An 18,507-nucleotide genomic window follows, 5' to 3' on the forward strand; every position below is an offset into this window, starting at 1 on the left:
TGTGAGTCATCCAGGGAGCCTGTGAAAACTGTGGGAGCGCAGAAAGAACGGAGGAGAGGAAAGGACGACTTCAGTGATGAAATGATGCAGCTTTGAGAAAAAGAAGAGGAAGTGACGAGTTAATCTGAGGGAGGTTCTGGATACTGTCTTTAGAAATTTAGAGGCCATGACCCACAACATGATGTATTCTCCCTAAACAACGAGGTAGATTTTGTTCCGTTTATTACTCACTTGAGGGTCCCTGTCCCTAAGCAACACATCCATCCTTCATACATCTTAGAAGTCTTCATTTAAAATACCTATATTCCACAAACTATATGCACCTACATCGGTGTGTTCGGGACTGTCATTTATTTATTAACTCCATTTTCTGAGTCTATTCTGGTTGATCCTTATGCGATCACGAAGACCTGCAAGTGCAAAAAGAGACATGAAGGGATCAATATGAGGCAAGAACTCAGTAACAGACTAAAGTTAATTGTAACAATGCTTACAAACACTTTTCATAATCACCTAAAGAAATGTTGTCAACGTAGGGATAATCTGTTACCTTTAAAGGCTTTAAAAAAGAAGAGATTATGATTTAAGACTGTCAACTGAAAGTTATTGATTCAATGCTCATAAAACAGAAGTTCCCTGTGACAGTTTTGTTAGCGTGACCTAATGTGAAATTATCTTTAAAATGTTGATTCAAATTTGATTAAGTCTTAGCATGACCGTCAAGGATCAGGGATGCGATTGTCTGTAATCAGTTTTTCTTTACAGAAAAAACACTAGCCTGTTCCCATGTCAGGATCAATTGTTGTGTACATTCTCTTATATTACATCATTTCTGAATACAAGTATATGGATATAGGTGTATGTTGACTTGTTGAATCAAAACACTTGATTCAAACATTCTGTAGGTACACTTAGAGGAAACGAAGTTTGCTACAAAAGGAGTTTATGCGAGCAAAGCATAAGTCCACTGATTTGTCTTGAAAAAGACTTTTAGGGGTTCTGCCTCCTTTTTTCTCATGTGTTGTCCAAGCATACTGTTTACTGTAGCTGTGAGTTATAAATACAATACTGTTTAATTTCTTTTACAACTCTCCAGCTCGAGCGCATCTTGGCTCAGATGCGGGTAAATACCACCTATTAGTCATGTTACTTTCCAGCACATTTGTAGGACACATGCAAGCATAGCGCCTCGTCACTGCATAACAATTAGATGGCTGAGTGTTCACCAAGCAACTGATGGAATTTTACTCATAACAGACAACGTTCCTTAAGCTACTTGGATTTCGTGACTTCAATTTCACTCTTTATGTCATAGATAAAGGCGGACGGGGAAAAACGTTGTCATTTCTTTAAGTTGACAGCGTGCCTCAAGACGGACGAGGATTCGGCTTTTTTCTTTTTCTGTACTACATACAAAACGAAGCTCAAAAGTGTCTAGCACAGATGTAAGTATGGCACTGCACTTCAAACCATTTTCGTCTGTTTGGCTTTTAACACCACACAGCAGCCGCAGCAACAAGTCTCCCGAGAACTAAGTCATACTTGGCAGAAAATCAAATTGTGGAATTTAAGCTTACCTGGTTTAGGTCTCCCCCAGACGGGAAAAGAGTCGGATTGAAATCTCGTGAAGTGTACCGGCTTCGCGTAATGTTGGCATATGACGCGCAATGAAACCATAGGCACAATGATATCTCGGATGCGCAACTTTTGACACGGTCATTTCTTTTCCATTCAGCGTCTAGGGGTGAGATTTGTTGTAGCTGCTGGTCAATTTGGTGCCCACCTAAACTTGACCACCTTCGCTTATTTCAATCACGTAACGGCGTTTCTCTGAGCGAGGGCATTGCGTAAATCTGGATAGGGGTTTTCGGTAAATCGCGACTGCTTGCTATTTGTCCTGTCGGCACAGTCACCAAGGTGTTAGAGAGTTTAAGCACGCGGATATTGCAAAGGGTTATTAGATTCATAAGTCACCCAAGTGGTGGGCGATCTTCTGAGCACGGCAGAAGTTCTCATATGATGACTTCAAACAAGACACATTACCTACCAGCATCTGTTGGAGTGTGTGGATATTAAGACACTTCTATCTCCAGGACAGCATAGGGGAACATGGTAAGTAGCATGGAAATACATACTTAAAGGAATATACCTCAAAATGGCATTGCTTGTGTTTACACTTTGGGATTGGAATGAAAAGAGAATATTTTATATACGACATGTACTGAGTCGTCTTGTGCTTAGGAACCCTAAAGCTAAGGCTACTTCTATGATGCTCTAGCGTTGGTAACACGAATGTAAAACTTTGTAACGGTGCCGTTTTCTGCGATTCGTCCAAGGAAACAGAAATCTGAGCAAAGCAAACGCAGCCAAAATAATAGCCGTATAGAGAATGTGCATTCTAATTTCTCTTTTGTGCGCAGTGTACCAACCTGCGCTTTAATGCCTGTCGGTCTTTTATCCTTTATACTAAATTGTATAATTTTTCTTTTCCCAAGTGTTCTGTCAGTGAAAAAGCAACATGTGTAGACATGTACATCTGCCCTGCAGGACAAAAGCAGAGCATCAGTATACGCTTTACGGAGCGGAACCTATTTCCGTGTGATTTGGGGACGCGTTTCTACCCTTTTGGGAGGACTCCTCTTTAGAGGGATGTGACCGACTTTTGAAAATAGATTATTTTGTTAAGAAAATGATCGTTCAAAATGTGATCAAATATTAACAGGACGGGCTTGGCAAGCATATATTCACGTGACAAGGCGTGGGGATGCAATAGAGTAAAGCAATATCAAGTGGCACTTAACGAAAGTATAGATTTTTGCCTCTAAGTAACCTTAGCTGTGCTATGATTTCAGCACTTTGGACAGAGGCACCGGAGTCGTTGAACGCTGCGGACTAACACGGAGTGGACTCGCCTTTTGTTTTGCAGTGCTTTTGCCAAAGAATTGTTTAACTTTTTCCTTCTTTCTTTTTCATTTTTTTGCTTGCGGAGGAAGACCTGTGAAAGAAAAAAAGAAACGCGAGGATAAAAGATCCAGTCAATAGTGGGTCTGCTTGTTTTGCGCTTGGAGTTTTGTCGCCACTTAGAGCATGTGAAAGTTGAAATCTAGAGCTGCTGTAGGGTACGCGTACTTTGCAAGCTCCACTTGGTGCACAGCGTTAACTTTGGGAAATGCAAGTGTTGGTCTTGGAGATCTAACCACTGATAGTGGTTGTCAGCTCTTAAAAAGGTAAGACCAGTTTGTGTTATTATCCTCTTCACTAGCTGTCGTTCTTGGCGAGATATCTTTCTTTTGCATACAGCAATGGTACCTCTATGATATTTTAAGTTCATTTCGTGGTTACGGATGGAGAAAATGTTACGCTCTCAGGAATAGGCGATGGGAGAGAGCGAACACTGAGACACGAGGGAAACGATAAACTTACGGTATCTCGTTTTACATCTCGACGCTACTTACTTTCACGGTTTTCCATTAAGGCTAGAGAAGGAAAAACGTTAACAGCTGAAGTTGTTTAAATTAACAACCACAATTCGTTTGTTAATTAATAGAAAGGGATTAATGTATATATTTGTATATCACAAATCACCTATAAAGACAGAGGTCCACATTTAGTAGTTATTTGATGTGTTATTATTTATAACGCCGCACAAAGCAGTAAAGTAAATGTTGCATCTTAGTACGTAAACAGTCACATCATAATCAAATGCTTGCGGAACTCTTGTTGTCATAAATGCGCAATTGTCTAGCACAGAATAATGGACTTGTCTTTAATAAAACATTCGGCGAACTTATGCTTCTATCTATCTATCTATCTATCTATCTATCTATCTATCTATCCATCCATCCATCCATCCATCCATCTATCTATCTGTCTGTCTATCCGTCTATCTGTCTATCTGTCAGCCTCAGCATCCTTTTTTATCAGCCAAATGTTGTTTTCGTTTGTATGGCGGTTTAATTTATTCGTTGAATCGATCCTAAAGTGGTGCAACCAGCAATCAGGAATCCTATCAATGTAATCGCGTTTGTAGCGTCTCCGCACGTCGTCACCGTGGACATATTGCTAGTGTTTTTACTACGGACCGATCTCCGTTTCATTCATCCCGAGGTTTCCACTCCTCTCCTCCAGCATCACCTGCTCGCTCCCCGTCGCACAGGTCTGTCTGTGCACACGCAAAACAGTTGGAAACCACTTAGAGCTAAAAGCTTTCGCCACAGATAAACATATCATGTTAAAGCATTTTGAATTGCCTATCCAAAAATAGCCCGAGGGGCAAAACGTTATGTGTGCGTGCTTGTGTTTGCGTGTTCATATATTTGTTTCCAGTTAAAATGAAAAAGAATTTGGATAGGCGTGGTCAGATTTGGCAATTGTTCTGGCTGGGTTTGATGGAGCCACCGATAAGATTGCCCGATAAGAAATGGCTGAGAGGGTTTCATGCGTATTGTGGAGAAAGCTGAAGAAATCCGCGCAAGACCAAGGCATAATTAGGACAGTCAGCGATTTATAGGAGCCTTTCGCCGATGATTTTCTGACTTTTATGCCGACTAAGTTTAGGAATTCGTCTCAGTTTCTGATGGGGATGAACGGAGGATATTGGCTACGGTTGCTTTTTTCCTTTGTATCCAAGAATCTGATTAAAGGGTGAAGCGATTGAATGACAAACAGACAGATATCAAAGCCCACGGGCGCTCTCAGCACTGCGTTAATCAAGAGTCTATCAGACGGAATACATTCGGTGTGTCATTTAGCTGCTTTTAAATGATCCTTTCGAGCGTTTCTCTTTGTCCGGCTGCGTTAGCTTCTTTCATCACTGCTAAGTCGGTAATTTCTCTATTATTAAACATTGTTTTCTTATCAAAATCATGCAGCAATGGTCATCGAAGCATAAATCTGTGTATCGAATGCAACAATGTATCGAACCTCCCATTTTACAGTGATATAATGAAGTGGGACAGCCAGCATATGTTTTAACTTTAGTCTTAAATTAGGATATTGCAACAGAATTGATTTAAATGTGGTTTTGTGTCATTGTAACATACGCAATACTCGTATCATTACAGGGCAAATATTATGAACACAGTTATGCAAACATAACGGTCACATAATTTCCAACGAAATTATGTCTGATTTAACTGATACATAAAGCAATTGTGAGTAACTAATACTACTGCATTCACATTGGATTTTTTTGTTTATTTAGTCTTTCCCAGAGTCAAAGTCTGTTATTAAACTATTACTGGTTTGTAATTTCATGCATCTCTAAATATTCACGGAGTCGTGTTTTCTTTGGATTAATGTGTATTTTTATATTTGAACAATTGTATTATGTTTTTATTACAATTTTACTTCATAGACAGAAAGGGAAAGATATGTGGGTTGGTGGTGTGGGTGTGGGCATGCGGGGGGAGGGGGGACTGGAGGCGGATGCGGGGAGGGTGGGGGGTGCTGGGGGATGGCACGACACACTTTGTATGTACGGAGGGTTTTTTATAGAACTTTCTGCAATGTACGTCATCGGATCAGTCCATAAATGGGGTTGTGTTATCTAGCTGAGAATCTCCCTATCCGCCCCCCTCCCCTCAGCTCTCTGATCTGCAGAGTTAAGGGTGGGCGTCAATAACAAATCTGAGCCAGGTAGGTTTCAATCCAAATATCACATAATGCTATTGTGGCATTATATTTTTACAGTTTATTTGGCGTTTCATTCATCATCGTTGACTGTCTGTCGCGGATGATCAAGAGATATTTATAGCTCAAATATGGAAATTGTTTGTTTAGCGGGGCCGGTTTTGCTAATTAACTTTTATAGAGATGTGCCGAATTATTGCGTCCTGATTCACTCGCGGGAGGAATTTATTACACAGAATATGCAGAGTTCCTCTGGGAAATAAAAGCTGATGCTCGCCACAATTGCGAATAAGAAAAAAAAAATCGTTTTCCTGTAAAAGGGAAATTTAATCTTAAATATAGGCTATAACAAGAAAAATCGACAAAAAATACGACAACAACAAGAGAAATAAATTTAGCCTAAGTATGTCTTATAAAAATAATCAGCAAAAACATTTAGGCTAATTTGAAATGTAATTTTACTATGTTGCATTAAATAGTAATACTGTATATTCAGTTGGGTCAAAAATAATTGTAACAATATAAAATAATGTTTTATTTGTAGATGTCTAAAGACAATCAATTGAATGGCACTTCCTATGGCTTGAGGAATTGCGCGCGCGCTCTTAAGCAGGTGCGTGACATGCGGTGAAGCGCGCGAGCTCTAAAGCAAAGCGCTCGTTTCTTCAAGAGGTCGTGTTGTAGTAACCTTCTTCAACCAGTCTACTTTTAAACAACTTTGGATATTAACATGATATTTGTGTGTACACGAATAGCACCATTTAAACAAATTTGCTATTTTGGGGCCATGGTTGTAATGCATCTGTAGTTTGTTATTTGCATCTGTATGTTTGTGTAAACAGGATAATTTATGTATCTGTGTATGTATGTCTGGTATATATTTATATTTTTGGACCCACGGCAGAGATTTCCATTTAAATATAATGGGCTGGTGGTTGGGTCTGCATGATGAGTTGTTCTACAGTAGTTGTCCACCCACCTGTGTGCTTTACCCACCACTATAAAATGGAATGGCACTTGCCTCTCTGTATGTGAATTGCTACAGAGCAGCATTAGCGCTGGTGCCTGGCAACTAAGGCTCCGCCAGGGAATCTTTTAACAATTCGTCATCATCAATGCTTGGGTATGTATGCAAGACAGTTAGCTCGGATGCTGGTTAATAATGGTACCTTGTCTGTGTTTGATCTGCTTATTTGTGTTAAAAATGCCAGGTAACTTTTTTTACATTTAAATGTTTAACATTTCTAGGAGCACTGTCGTTTATTCTTTTGGCGACAGTGATTTTCATGCCATCTGCATGGACACTGGGATTACAGTCAGCGGGGTGTAATTTCTCACCTATTTTTCAACCGTAAATATTTTTGAAGCAACAGGTGGATGTTTGTAGTTCTGTTTTCTTACTTTAGTAAATCATTTCTCGGTCAGTAGGTCAGTTTTCAGATTAATTCATTTTAACAACAACAACGGTGCATGAATACATTCATAAATTTCATAAATACATATTTTTAGCGTCGCAGCTAATAACCACATAATGTAGATATTTGCAAAACAAAGACTACAGTGGCATATTGCAAAAACCGTCTAGCTAATTATGTAAATATACTCTTGACACATAAGGGTTTGTTGGGCAAGCAAAAGGCTAGATTACCAGAGGATGTGTGTACAAAGGTATAAAGTGCAGCAGAGGGCTTATACCCCACGGATACATTACCAGTGTAGCTGGTGTATGCTGCAAGGGATAGATTACAGTTAGGTGGATTGTATAACTCATTGTGTCTATGTGCTAAAGTGGATATCTGTGTGTGTAGTCCAATAGCGCAGCTGCAATAAGTCAAGACTTTGAGATCTCTATCTACACGACTGGCCACTATTGACCATCATCAGCACTTTCTTGATAACAGAGACCTGTTGCTGCTTTCTCCTGGAGAAAGGAGTGCTGCGCAGAGAGACGCTGATGTGAGTCACTCTAAGCACTGCCCAGACTCCTTTCCCTACAGAAAGCAAGCCGGGAAAAAAACGAGATAGGCACCCTGGAATGAGCAAACGATCTTTAGATGTAGAAAGTGACTCACGCGTTTCAAAGAATGAGAAAATAGAGAGGGGGGACGTCCTTGGAAAAAGTTTGTACTTATTCATACACTGTTTATTACCGTAACCGACTTAAGAAAACTAAATTATGAAAGTGGATGAATGTATGCTGCTTGAACTCAGTTTTTATCATTTGATGCTTGTCATTCATGCTTTTTGACTGCTGCAATGTGTGGCATTGTGTGGAATGAGTGCTATGCCGACATGCATTTCATAATTTTGAGTTTCATTGTAGCCTTGATGGTCAAAAATGACTTTGAGGTACTGTGTGTCCTGTATGAATACTTTAAACCTTTAAACAGGTCATAAGACCTTTTTTCTGTGCATCTCACTGTTTTTCTCATAGTGGCCGATAGAGGCCTTTATCTCTGTTTTTACAACATGTTTTGCCACTAAAAGTTTTGTCATTTTGTCCTGGAGTAGAGAGAACTCTAGCAAATTTTGTTTCATGTCAGGTTTGTACCTGTTCCGACTGATGCTTCATTAAGTGTCAAAATGCAACTTAAATATGTGGAAGAACCGCCCGACTGTCCTAGGACCCTGCTCAAGACATCACTCAAGACAACAGATGGTGCGAAGGAGAGAAAAGTTTTTGAGAAAGCTGAGGTGACGTCATTAGCGACCCGACCTATTGGATAGAGACACGGCCATCGCTTCTGACGCCGCTCCGACTCTCTCAACATTCAACACGTCAATCTTCTTCTTTTTTGGTGGGTTGGAGAGAAACAAGGTGGATGATGAAGATCCCATGGAGCAAATGAAAGTAACAGTTCTATCACTCTCATCCCGTTCTCTATTCTCATCCATCCGTATGTCCACATTGTGGTTACTTTTGTTGTATTTGGGGTGTTGGTGTCAACTTTGTGCTGTTTTGCAATTCTGAATTGGATCCAAATTGTTTAACTTTTCCTAATGAGAAGCAGAGTGATTTATTTATGGATTAACTGGTTGGAACAGATTTTATGCACAGTGTGAGAGTGTACATTCAGTGTGTGTTTGTGTGTGTATGTGCGTGCGTGCGCGTGTTTTTGCTTTACCTCTCTTGGAGTCATGTCGCTCAGTGATTGCTGATGCAACTCTTTATCATCCAGGGTTTGCCCTCTCCTCCTGTGAACCTATGGGATGATTAATATTCATATTGGCTTGTCCCTATAGGAGAGATGATGGGGCTGAAGCAGGAGTATGCCTGAACGACTGAAGGTGACAATATACTGATGTGTTGTGTGCGTGCGTGTGTGTGTGTGCTTAACTGTGATGAGGCAGGTGTTAGCATCCACTCCCATGCTGGGAACAGCTAGGTTTGAATCCTCTCCACCTCATTACCCGATGCAAAGAATAATCATCATCCCTCAAATCTATCCATATAAAACTTGCATTGGTCTTGGTCCAAAATCGCAGGGGGCTTTTGAGCATTGTGAAAGTGTGTTGCAGGATTGGAATAAAAAGGATCAAACAACCCCAGTCCCTCCTCGCTCCACCTGGAAGGTCATGTTAAATACTGCATAGAATATGGTTAAAGCAACAACTCCTATTAGCTATAACATCTTTGCCCATATAGATTACAAGTATCAAACAAACCACTACCATTATTGCAAAAATATAACGGACACTGGAAGAACAATGCATAGGATTAAAAGCAATGGACCAACATATGGCACATAATCTCTTTTTGGCAGACAGAGGGTCTTGAATTTACAATGGTTTAAAATATCACATACATAGAAAAGTAGGGAATAATAGGTCCTTGATGTGGTGGGGGCAAGAGTGAGCTCTTCACTTTGAAGCTACCTTTGTAGCCTCACAATTACAAATATCAATTTCAGCAGATGATCTATAGTCTTGTCACAAAAAGGTGTTTTAACCTAACCTAACAGCTGTCCACCACACCACAAAATGTAAGCTGGTTGTAAGAATAGAGGAGGCTGAATTTTTTTATTTTTTATTTCACGTATGAACACAAATGCACAATAAATTGATTTAAAAAATAAAGAAACATTTATGCTGATGCAATCTTTATTAATACAGAAAACGATGAGGACAATCTCGAAATGGTTAGGCTATCGGCTATATCAGCACTACTGTGAATTACACCTCAAAAAGAGAAGAATGCGGTATCTTGATATGGAAAATCAGATTATGCCTTAATATCTCAAACAATGTAAAAGGTTTCTCCAATACTTTTCTATTACGCGCTCAGCGAATGCCATAATAATAGACTTTCCGGTTATTCATTAAGCACATTCGTCTCACTCGGTTGGCTCTCGGTCGGGATCGCGGCGGAGTCACATGTTGCGACGTCACGCAGTAGTTAGTTACTGTAGTCGCGAGGCGGAATGAAGCCGTCATTTCAAGCTCGAGAGGTCTCTGAAAGCGCACTGCACCGCGAGCGCTCAGCATGCCATCCAACTGCTTCAACCCAACTCCAGAGGATCCGCTCAGTCATGGGAGTCCATTACCTCAGCCGTGCAATTTCCACCATCAATAATTTAATCTATTTGCTCCAAAGCTGAAGAGACAAGTCGCAGCTGCTGCTTGGCAAAATATTGCTAAAATAGTTGCGCGGAGGGCTTATCCAAACATCCCAGATGACACAGCCCTGGTGAATGGTCTCCTTTACGACTGGAAAGTAAAGGTAGGTTTTTGTGCGGAATAGAGGTAGCATGCTATTATGTTTAAAGCGTGGACGTCTGATATGAGACGGGATGTTAAGAAAAAGTAATCAAGTGTTGGATCATGCAACGGTACTGGCTGTGCCGCAACCTGAAACGCTATCCTCCCGTTGATGAGATACGGCGCTTTTATGTTGATTGAATTTCTGATGAACAACTAGACAGCCAGCGAAAGATAAAAAAGTTTGTTTAATTCATTATCTGTGCGTAATATATATTTATCCTTGCTGTGCGTTTGTCCGCCTAATATTTAGTTTGGAGGTGGACAGTCTATTTCTTTCTTTATAAATATATATGTGACTTATTAACTGTATTAAACTATTTCTATTTACAAAGTTTATTCGTAAAGATAGACTATTGAGTTTAGCGAAAACTAGGCTACCCGTGCCAACGTTCAAAGAATAAATAGGTTTGGTGAATTCAATGAGACTTTCAAGAACATGAAACTTGAGATCATCGTTTAGGTTTACCGTGTGGAGTCTAGCCTTCCCTTGAAATAGATAAACTCCCAAAGCGCAGATAAAGTTTTACAAATAAAATTCTTCCTAATTTGCAATACAAAGCACAAATAAATGATGGTTCTGGGTCACTTTTGGATACTCTATTGGGGATTCAAACTTTTAAACGAAATCAATAGCCTACTACTTAGGAAAGGTTTGAGACATTTTGTTAAAATCCTAATTGACTTGTTACAATCTGAAATATAATTTTAATAGTGGTTATCAAGTCAATGTTTTTGTATTGTCCTATATTTCATAATTTATTATATATTTTTAATTTGCATATAGAATTACGCCTGTATTCGTTTAGAAGAGAAGCTTATATATATATATATATATATATATATATATATATATATATATATATATATATATATAGGCTGTGCATATATTTTTAAAAGGAGGGGAAATGTCAGCGATCCTTTTATTTAAGATTGTCTTTTATCCACTCTGTGTGTGATCGTTAGCATATTTCACGGCGGGAAAAATGTGTTTCTAATGCTTGTCTGAATACCTCGACTTCAGATGCGTCTCAAACGCTTTATATAGACGAATGCGCCATCTAGCGCAAACGTGTTGTAAAATCAAAGATTGACGAGTAAATTATGGATTGGGTAGTTTTATAAGAATTCTCTTTCTGACATCTTTTTCAAATCTAATGTTAAACAGTTTATACATTGGCCGCATAGATTTGAGCTTGAGGAGATTGTGATGGTTGGCACCCTCAGAATGTTTCCAATTCCATAGAAAGTGTCTGGAAAAAATCTCTACTAACATATCAGTGGCAAATCTAAGATGATGTTCCCTGCAGATCCAGTTCGCCAGTGCCTGCCCTTTCTCCTGTTACGAGAAAAGAAGAAACTTATACATAAATTATAACAGAACTTATGTTTAATTTGTCTACTGCCTTTCAGCTGTGGAGACTCATTCACAATCATTTGAACTACAATGTGTGTTAGTATTTGCAATTTTGCACCCTACTCAAAATCGCTTATATTGATCGTTGTTGTTGTTTGTGTGTGTGTTTGGAGATAACCTACTTAGGATATTAAAATCGAAACATTCTTAGCAAGCGGTAGGCCAAAAACTTTCCCGTAGAGACTTTTTATTGCAGGTATTTCAAAAGATGGGAAATGTTACTCAAAGTCCTAATAGTGTGTTCATTGAAGACCATGAAGAATCAGGCATTTTTTGTAGAGCTATCCTTAGAGTGATGGAAGCATTTTAGGGAGTTTACTCTGGAGAATATAAGGTTATTTCACAGTTTTTTTATGTCTGACCACAGATACCAGATGTACCCATTATGGATTGTACATTTTAAAGTCTTTTCGAAGTCAGAATAATAATTAACACCTGAGACACCTGTGTGAGCTTAGGTGATGCACGCCACACCGTTCTTGACATTGAAGTACACAGAGACAATCTGAAATCTTTTCTATAAAGCTTATCTTCCATTCTTTGTTGTTCCTTTCATATATTTAATTATACATTGTTAAATATCTTAGTATCATAGAGCTTTCTTCTTTTTTATGTAGAGTGCTAGCTCTGATACAAAAGTCTCTGTTAGCACTCTACTTTCAAGTTGGAAGAGCTTTATATATCTGTCATCACTGGATTTTTTGCTAATCCCTTTATGGCATGGAGATTTAAGCAAATACAGTTGGGGGAATCAGAATCATGGAGACCAAACTATCCTGTCCTACCTGCCCCCTTTCCAAACAATTGAGCAGGTGCATGTGCTCTTTCTCCCAAATCCATAGAGCTGCCACTCATGCCCAAGTGAGGTACAATCATGTTTTACAGTGAAAGATGTTTCGACGTGCTCTTACCAAGCCCTGACTACATGGATCAAATACAGCTGTGTGAATGTCGTATGTCATCAAGCTCTCTGTATGTTGTTTTGTAGATGGAGAGGTAGAGAGTTCACTAAAGGCTGTGTGGATTCCCAGTTCCCACATGATAGGTTTGATTGATGTCAGCCTTGTTTGTAGTATATTCAATGAATATGGCTTCAAAGGTGCTACAACAAGTATAAACCATCAGCTTTGTTAGCCTGACAATTGAAAGAGTTATAGTTTTAAAACCACGAAAGTTTTTCTTTGATCATTTTTGATATCGAAACACCTAAAAGAGTGATTAGAGTCTTTGCACAAAGGTTATTAGCACGTTAGCACTCGCTTCCTCTGACCCATGAAAAGCCACTCCCTGTACTCTCATAAGTACACAAACACGCACACGTCGTCATGTTTGCACATCATATGTTGACAGGATATTGATATTGCATTATTCTACGCGATCTGAATGCATGCGCGGTCAACATATTAGTGCAGAACAAACACGTCCGTCCAGGTAATCTTGTCTTCACGCCCTGCTTTGAATGAGACAGAAGGTCTCAGTTATTGCCCGCTCAGTCCCAAAGCAATAAAGTGATTCATCGTCTAAATTACGTTTTAACAGGAAGTTGATTGAGAGCATAATCCATATTGATTCTCTTGATGGAAACAGGAAATAGCAGAGTTGGAAATAAAATCTTTTGTTGTTCCCAGTGAGAAGGGACCCCAGAGGAAAATGGAAAGCAATTGCGCGCTGATGAGTGGCACTGCCCCTAGCACCGCTTCTTCCTGCCTCGCCGCCCTTTTCCTCACATCCCCCTTGGAGACTAGAGAGAGACGTCATTGGGGTTGTTGTGCTCTTGGTCTCCCCCCCTGCCACACAACTGCACTCCAGTGCTCTAGTCTAATTAGGTTGCTACCTGAAGACCTTCTTCAACAATAACTGACCACGTTATTACACCAGGCCTGTCAGGTGGGTGATACTGCCTAGCTCTGGAAAATTTTAAGCAGTACCGGTTGGAATTGGATGAGGGATGGCAACCGTGCTCCACCTGCTGTCAAGAAGGGCAAGAGAAGGGAATTGCTTGTCAGCATGACTGATGCTGGTATCTCATTCAGAATCCTGGGTAATATACGGTATATAAAAACATCCCCCTCATTAGGGAGACGACAGATGTTTGTTAATTGGGATCATCATGAAACTGGGGCGGTTACTGGGCGCATGTTACGGTTGTCACAGGAACCCTCACAGTAATCCATCCGCCCATAGAATAAAAAAACAAGACAGAATCATTGGATAATCCTTAGACAGGCACTTTAAATTCCTTGCTATATTCAGCAGATGTAATTGCTGACAATGTAAGAAGATTTTTTCCATTACTGGGAAAGCTGACAGACTGAAGTATCTTTTCATGCCTGCAGAAGCAGCTTGTACACACATTTTGTGCAGCAACTGATTTGATTAGGATTGATCTGTTCTCCACAGCTGTATCCTCAGCTCTGGGTTTTTTCCGTGTTCTTGTTTTTGACCGTTCGAGAGGAGGGATTATAGATGCCCCCACCTCATCTCCCTCACCAAACACACACGTCGACACACACACACCCGCTCGCATGCACATGCACGCACCCCTAGCGGACTATGACGTCACTGAGCGAGGGGACTTGGAGCTCATTAAGCGAGGGCTGTGATATTCTGAATCGAGACTGTGGGACTCCCAGCCGGCCTATTTATAGAAAGCACATCTCCATGGCAGTCATCGCTGCGCTAGCAAATCGCAGCCGTGACCCAAGACGCCAATTAAGAATGAAACAATGCCTTTTAGCATGGGCGTGCCCTTCCTTCTGTCCGTAACTGCCTTCTGCGCTGAGAACGGACCCTCCCTCTGCCTCGTGCTTGGGCGGCGCGGGGCACCGGGAGTACGGCAGCATGCGGAGAAATGGCGAAGCATTGCTGCGGAGACGGATATTTTTAAATGCACCCCCCGCCCCCACTTCTCCCTCCTCCGTCTCCTTAGAAAAGTGAGAGTGATGCTTAGATCTTTTTTTTGTTTATGGATGTTCCGTTCATATGCACTGGGATGCCAATGGATGCAATGAATTGCTGTGACTCGTAAAGGGACTTTGGAGAGGTAAGAGAAAACCTCAGAGGGGTAGAGGAAGAGAAATAGAATGAATAAATGAATGAATGAATGAATGAATGAACGAAACCGAGAAGCGAAGATAATGACATATAGAAGATTCCCTTCTATCTGTGTTTTCTTAGAATTGTTAAGATTTGCATTATGTGATCTTTAATAGTTTAACATCTGAATGCTGGGAAAAATGCATCAACAAGAATAAGGCGGTTTGGGTATGAATGAGTAAATGAATGATGGGCATCATTTACTGAAAGCTCTCTCTCTCTATCTCTCTCTCTCTCTGCGTTGTTTCTCCTCGTCTCTGTCTTGCACTCCGTTTCTTTCTCTTTCATTTTTCTTATCTCCGCCTTTTCCTTTGGAAAAAAATTATCTCTGAGGGATCATATTGAACTGGTTAGTTATTGTATGCAGTTATTCAGTTGTTTCCAAAGTTGTACTTTGTTACTAAAGGGATTGTATGAAGTTTATTCAACACTTAACACATTGAACTACTTACACAACAATTTCTTGAGGACAGACAACGTATTGGCCGGTATTTTCCCTAATTTCCTAAAGGGTTTTTGCACATCACCAATATCTGCTCCGCAAGCACTCAACACTTAACGCTCTTGTTAAGGGGACAGAGGCGGAGGCAGGAGGGGAAGAGAGAGACGGAGGAGAGCGGGAGCAATCCACACATGTTCTCCTAATGATACTCCGGGGTCTCTGAATTTAGCCTGCTGCATTTGTTTTAGGTGTGTGCGCATAGACAGAGAAATCCGTGCGGTGTTTTCCCTTGGGCGGGTAACTAAGAATGAGAAAAGAAAAAACAAGTCGTTGCGTTTGTATTACGGAATTGATTTGGGATCGTAAAGTTTCATTACCCGCAAATAACGAAAGACCGCTGTAAACCATTACAAGTAATTGCGACTCATGAGACAACAAACACACGCGGAGAGGAAGAACTGCTGTGAAAGATTTTACATTAGTGACGTTCAGAGGCATAATGAGTTTTGAAAACATTGCCGCACCGTTTAGTTCAGTTTCCCTTTAATCGCTGATTGAGTGTCTGTTATGGGAGAAGTGTTTAATGTAGTTTTACCTGGGCTACGGCCAAGACAACTACATTAATTTATTCATTACATGTTTTCTCACCGTCTCCCTCTCTCATCTTCCCCATCCCTCTTGTCTCTCCCCTTTTGCTGTCTCCAGTTCCAACAGGTTAGAAGAGTGATGACCATCCTGTTTGTTACTATGGTTATTTCATACTTCAGTTGCATGAGAGCTGCGCCCATGAGAGATATCCCGGGTGTGCAGGGGGGCCACCGGGCTGAGGGATACCTGGGTGCTGCTGCTGCCGCGGCGGCGGCCGGCGTCACCTCGGGCGGCCGGGGCCACGGGACTCCACAGAGTGGGGGGGGGTTGCCCTCGCTCACGGACACTTTCGAGCAGGTGATTGAGGAGTTGCTTGAGGTGGAAGGGGAGGCAACGCAGCAGCTGGGCCCCAGGGCAGAACAAGGCCAAGGAGGGGGCGTTCCCGTCGCCGGGGTCGCAGCGGACTCGAAGGACGTTGACCTGTACGCCTCGCGGGTGATGATCAGCAACCAAGTGCCTTTGGAGCCGCCGTTACTCTTTCTCTTGGAGGAATACAAAAACTACCTAGATGCCGCCAACATGTCGATGCGCGTGCGGCGGCACTCGGACCCCGCGCGGCGAGGGGAGCTCAGCGTTTGTGACAGTATTAGCCAGTGGGTGACAGCTGTGGACAAAAAAACGGCCATAGACATGTCTGGCCAGACAGTCACCGTTCTGGAGAAGGTCCCTATGAATAACGGTCAGCTGAAGCAATACTTTTACGAGACCAAATGCAACCCTTTGGGGTACACAAAGGAGGGCTGCCGAGGAATAGACAAGCGGCACTATAACTCACAATGCCGGACAACCCAGTCTTACGTGCGAGCCCTTACCATGGATAGCAAAAGGAAGATCGGCTGGCGGTTTATACGGATAGACACTTCGTGTGTATGCACATTGACCATTAAGAGGGGCAGATAGTGTACACAATGTATAGATTTTATTGAGAGTTCTAAAAAAGAGAGAGAAAAGAGAAAATATCTATTTGTATATATACATAACAGGGTAAATTATTCCGTCAGATGAAAATTTTATGGACTGCATGTAAAAAAGATGAAGTTTATACAGTAAAAGTGATACTACAGTCTATTTATTGAACATATTCATGACCTTGTAAACAATTAAAAAAAGATCTGATCAGTCATTTGCGCCCAGTTCAAATTACTATATCACATTCCTCAAGACATTGTGTTTTTTACGTTGCCAAGATTTTGAGAGATGAGGAGAGGAGGGGGTGAGGAAGAATTACATACGAGAGAAAAAAAATGACAAAAAAAACTTGCATGCTGCTTCAATCGTGAATTGAGAAACTGTCCACTTTGGGAAAACAAGGAAATGATTTCCGACCAAAACATTCCGTTTACATTCTCAACCGTAACAGGATTTCCTCCTCTAAGTACTCTGTCTGTTTACTATCCTCAACTTCTCAAGGTAATGTTGGAAATACATACTATGTCAAGGTGCTGTTGTCAAAGCTTTGCTGTTTATTTTTTTATCCCCACAAGATGAAAAAATATATATATAAAATATATATAAAATTTATTCATTGACATGTGTTCTGAATTAATATAATTCATTTTGTATGTTGTGAAGTTGTTTGCAATATTAAATTGAAATATTTGAAGAAATAAAATTACTATAGGCAACTGAAAAACAAAACCAATGTCAATAAAGTTTGAGCACTCCCTTTGCAGGTCTAAATTGGGCACAAGCTTTGGAGAGAACATCTTCTCTCACAGCATACGGATCCTACATTTAGATGGTTTTAAAATGGAGAAAGATAAATTTAAGTATCTTAAGCATGTTCTCACCATATCTTTGTTTAATCGAGTGGGCCCTGTTCAATGCAGGTGTAACTAATCTTAAAAGTGAAGAATGTTGGTATGCCAATGAGTAGCGTGCAAAAGCAAACACAAATCAACACATCTCTGTGTACTCCACCTTCTTCTAATGAAGTCAGTACAGAGAGTTCTCAGGTAAGAGTTGTAAATGTGACATGTAATTCTATGGAAACTAGTCGTGTCATTTGGAGAAGGTAATGTGCCCTGTGTTTGGAATTATGTCTAGTAAGAAGGTATAGGCTATCATCACTATCACAGAGATTAGGATTTTTTGGTCTGAAAGATAGATCAATAGAGTCAACACTCCAATGCACTCTACATGATATCTGATACACCTGATCACAGACCTATAAACAAACCTGCTTTACTTCAGAGGCTGTTATCAGACAACTGAATAGAAACGTCTGACACAGATAAGGAAGGACATGGGGGTTTAATTTGATTATGGTAAGTATCTCAGTGCATCATAAGTGTATCAGGCAATGGAGAAATAACACAATACAGATAATGCTCGCATCCTTTATCAGTAAACATGCCATTCAGAACTGGTCCAGTTTCTACCATGCAACACAAAATAATGGTACTGTGCAAGTCTAATCAAAACAGCCCCAATGTTGTGCTATGGATGATTATTAAAAAAAAACTTTAATTCACTTGAGATTTTGACATGTTGATTGAAATGTGACATTATAAAT

General features: G+C 40.5%; 1 protein-coding gene across 5 annotated transcripts; it reads left to right on the forward strand.

Moving 5' to 3' along the window:
* The first annotated feature begins 1,982 nt into the window (after window positions 1-1,982).
* On the forward strand, window positions 1,983-17,519 carry bdnf (brain-derived neurotrophic factor). 5 transcript variants are annotated; one of them, XM_056758365.1, is made up of 2 exons: window positions 1,983-2,112; window positions 16,050-17,519. In XM_056758365.1, the coding sequence occupies exons 1-2, from the start codon at window positions 2,110-2,112 to the stop codon at window positions 16,890-16,892; spliced, it is 846 nt and encodes a 281-aa protein (XP_056614343.1). In that variant the 5' UTR covers window positions 1,983-2,109; the 3' UTR covers window positions 16,893-17,519. The 5 variants fall into 5 exon arrangements, with proteins under 5 accessions (XP_056614343.1, XP_056614361.1, XP_056614346.1 ...); XM_056758383.1 differs by lacking the exon at window positions 1,983-2,112 and adding an exon at window positions 3,076-3,227 and having other exon boundaries at window positions 16,050-17,518; XM_056758368.1 differs by lacking the exon at window positions 1,983-2,112 and adding an exon at window positions 9,995-10,351 and having other exon boundaries at window positions 16,050-17,518.
* Window positions 17,520-18,507: the final 988 nt, after the last annotated feature.

The sequence above is a fragment of the Triplophysa dalaica genome, chromosome 1 (genome assembly GCF_015846415.1).
Source record: "Triplophysa dalaica isolate WHDGS20190420 chromosome 1, ASM1584641v1, whole genome shotgun sequence".
Classification (NCBI taxonomy): domain Eukaryota; kingdom Metazoa; phylum Chordata; class Actinopteri; order Cypriniformes; family Nemacheilidae; genus Triplophysa; species Triplophysa dalaica.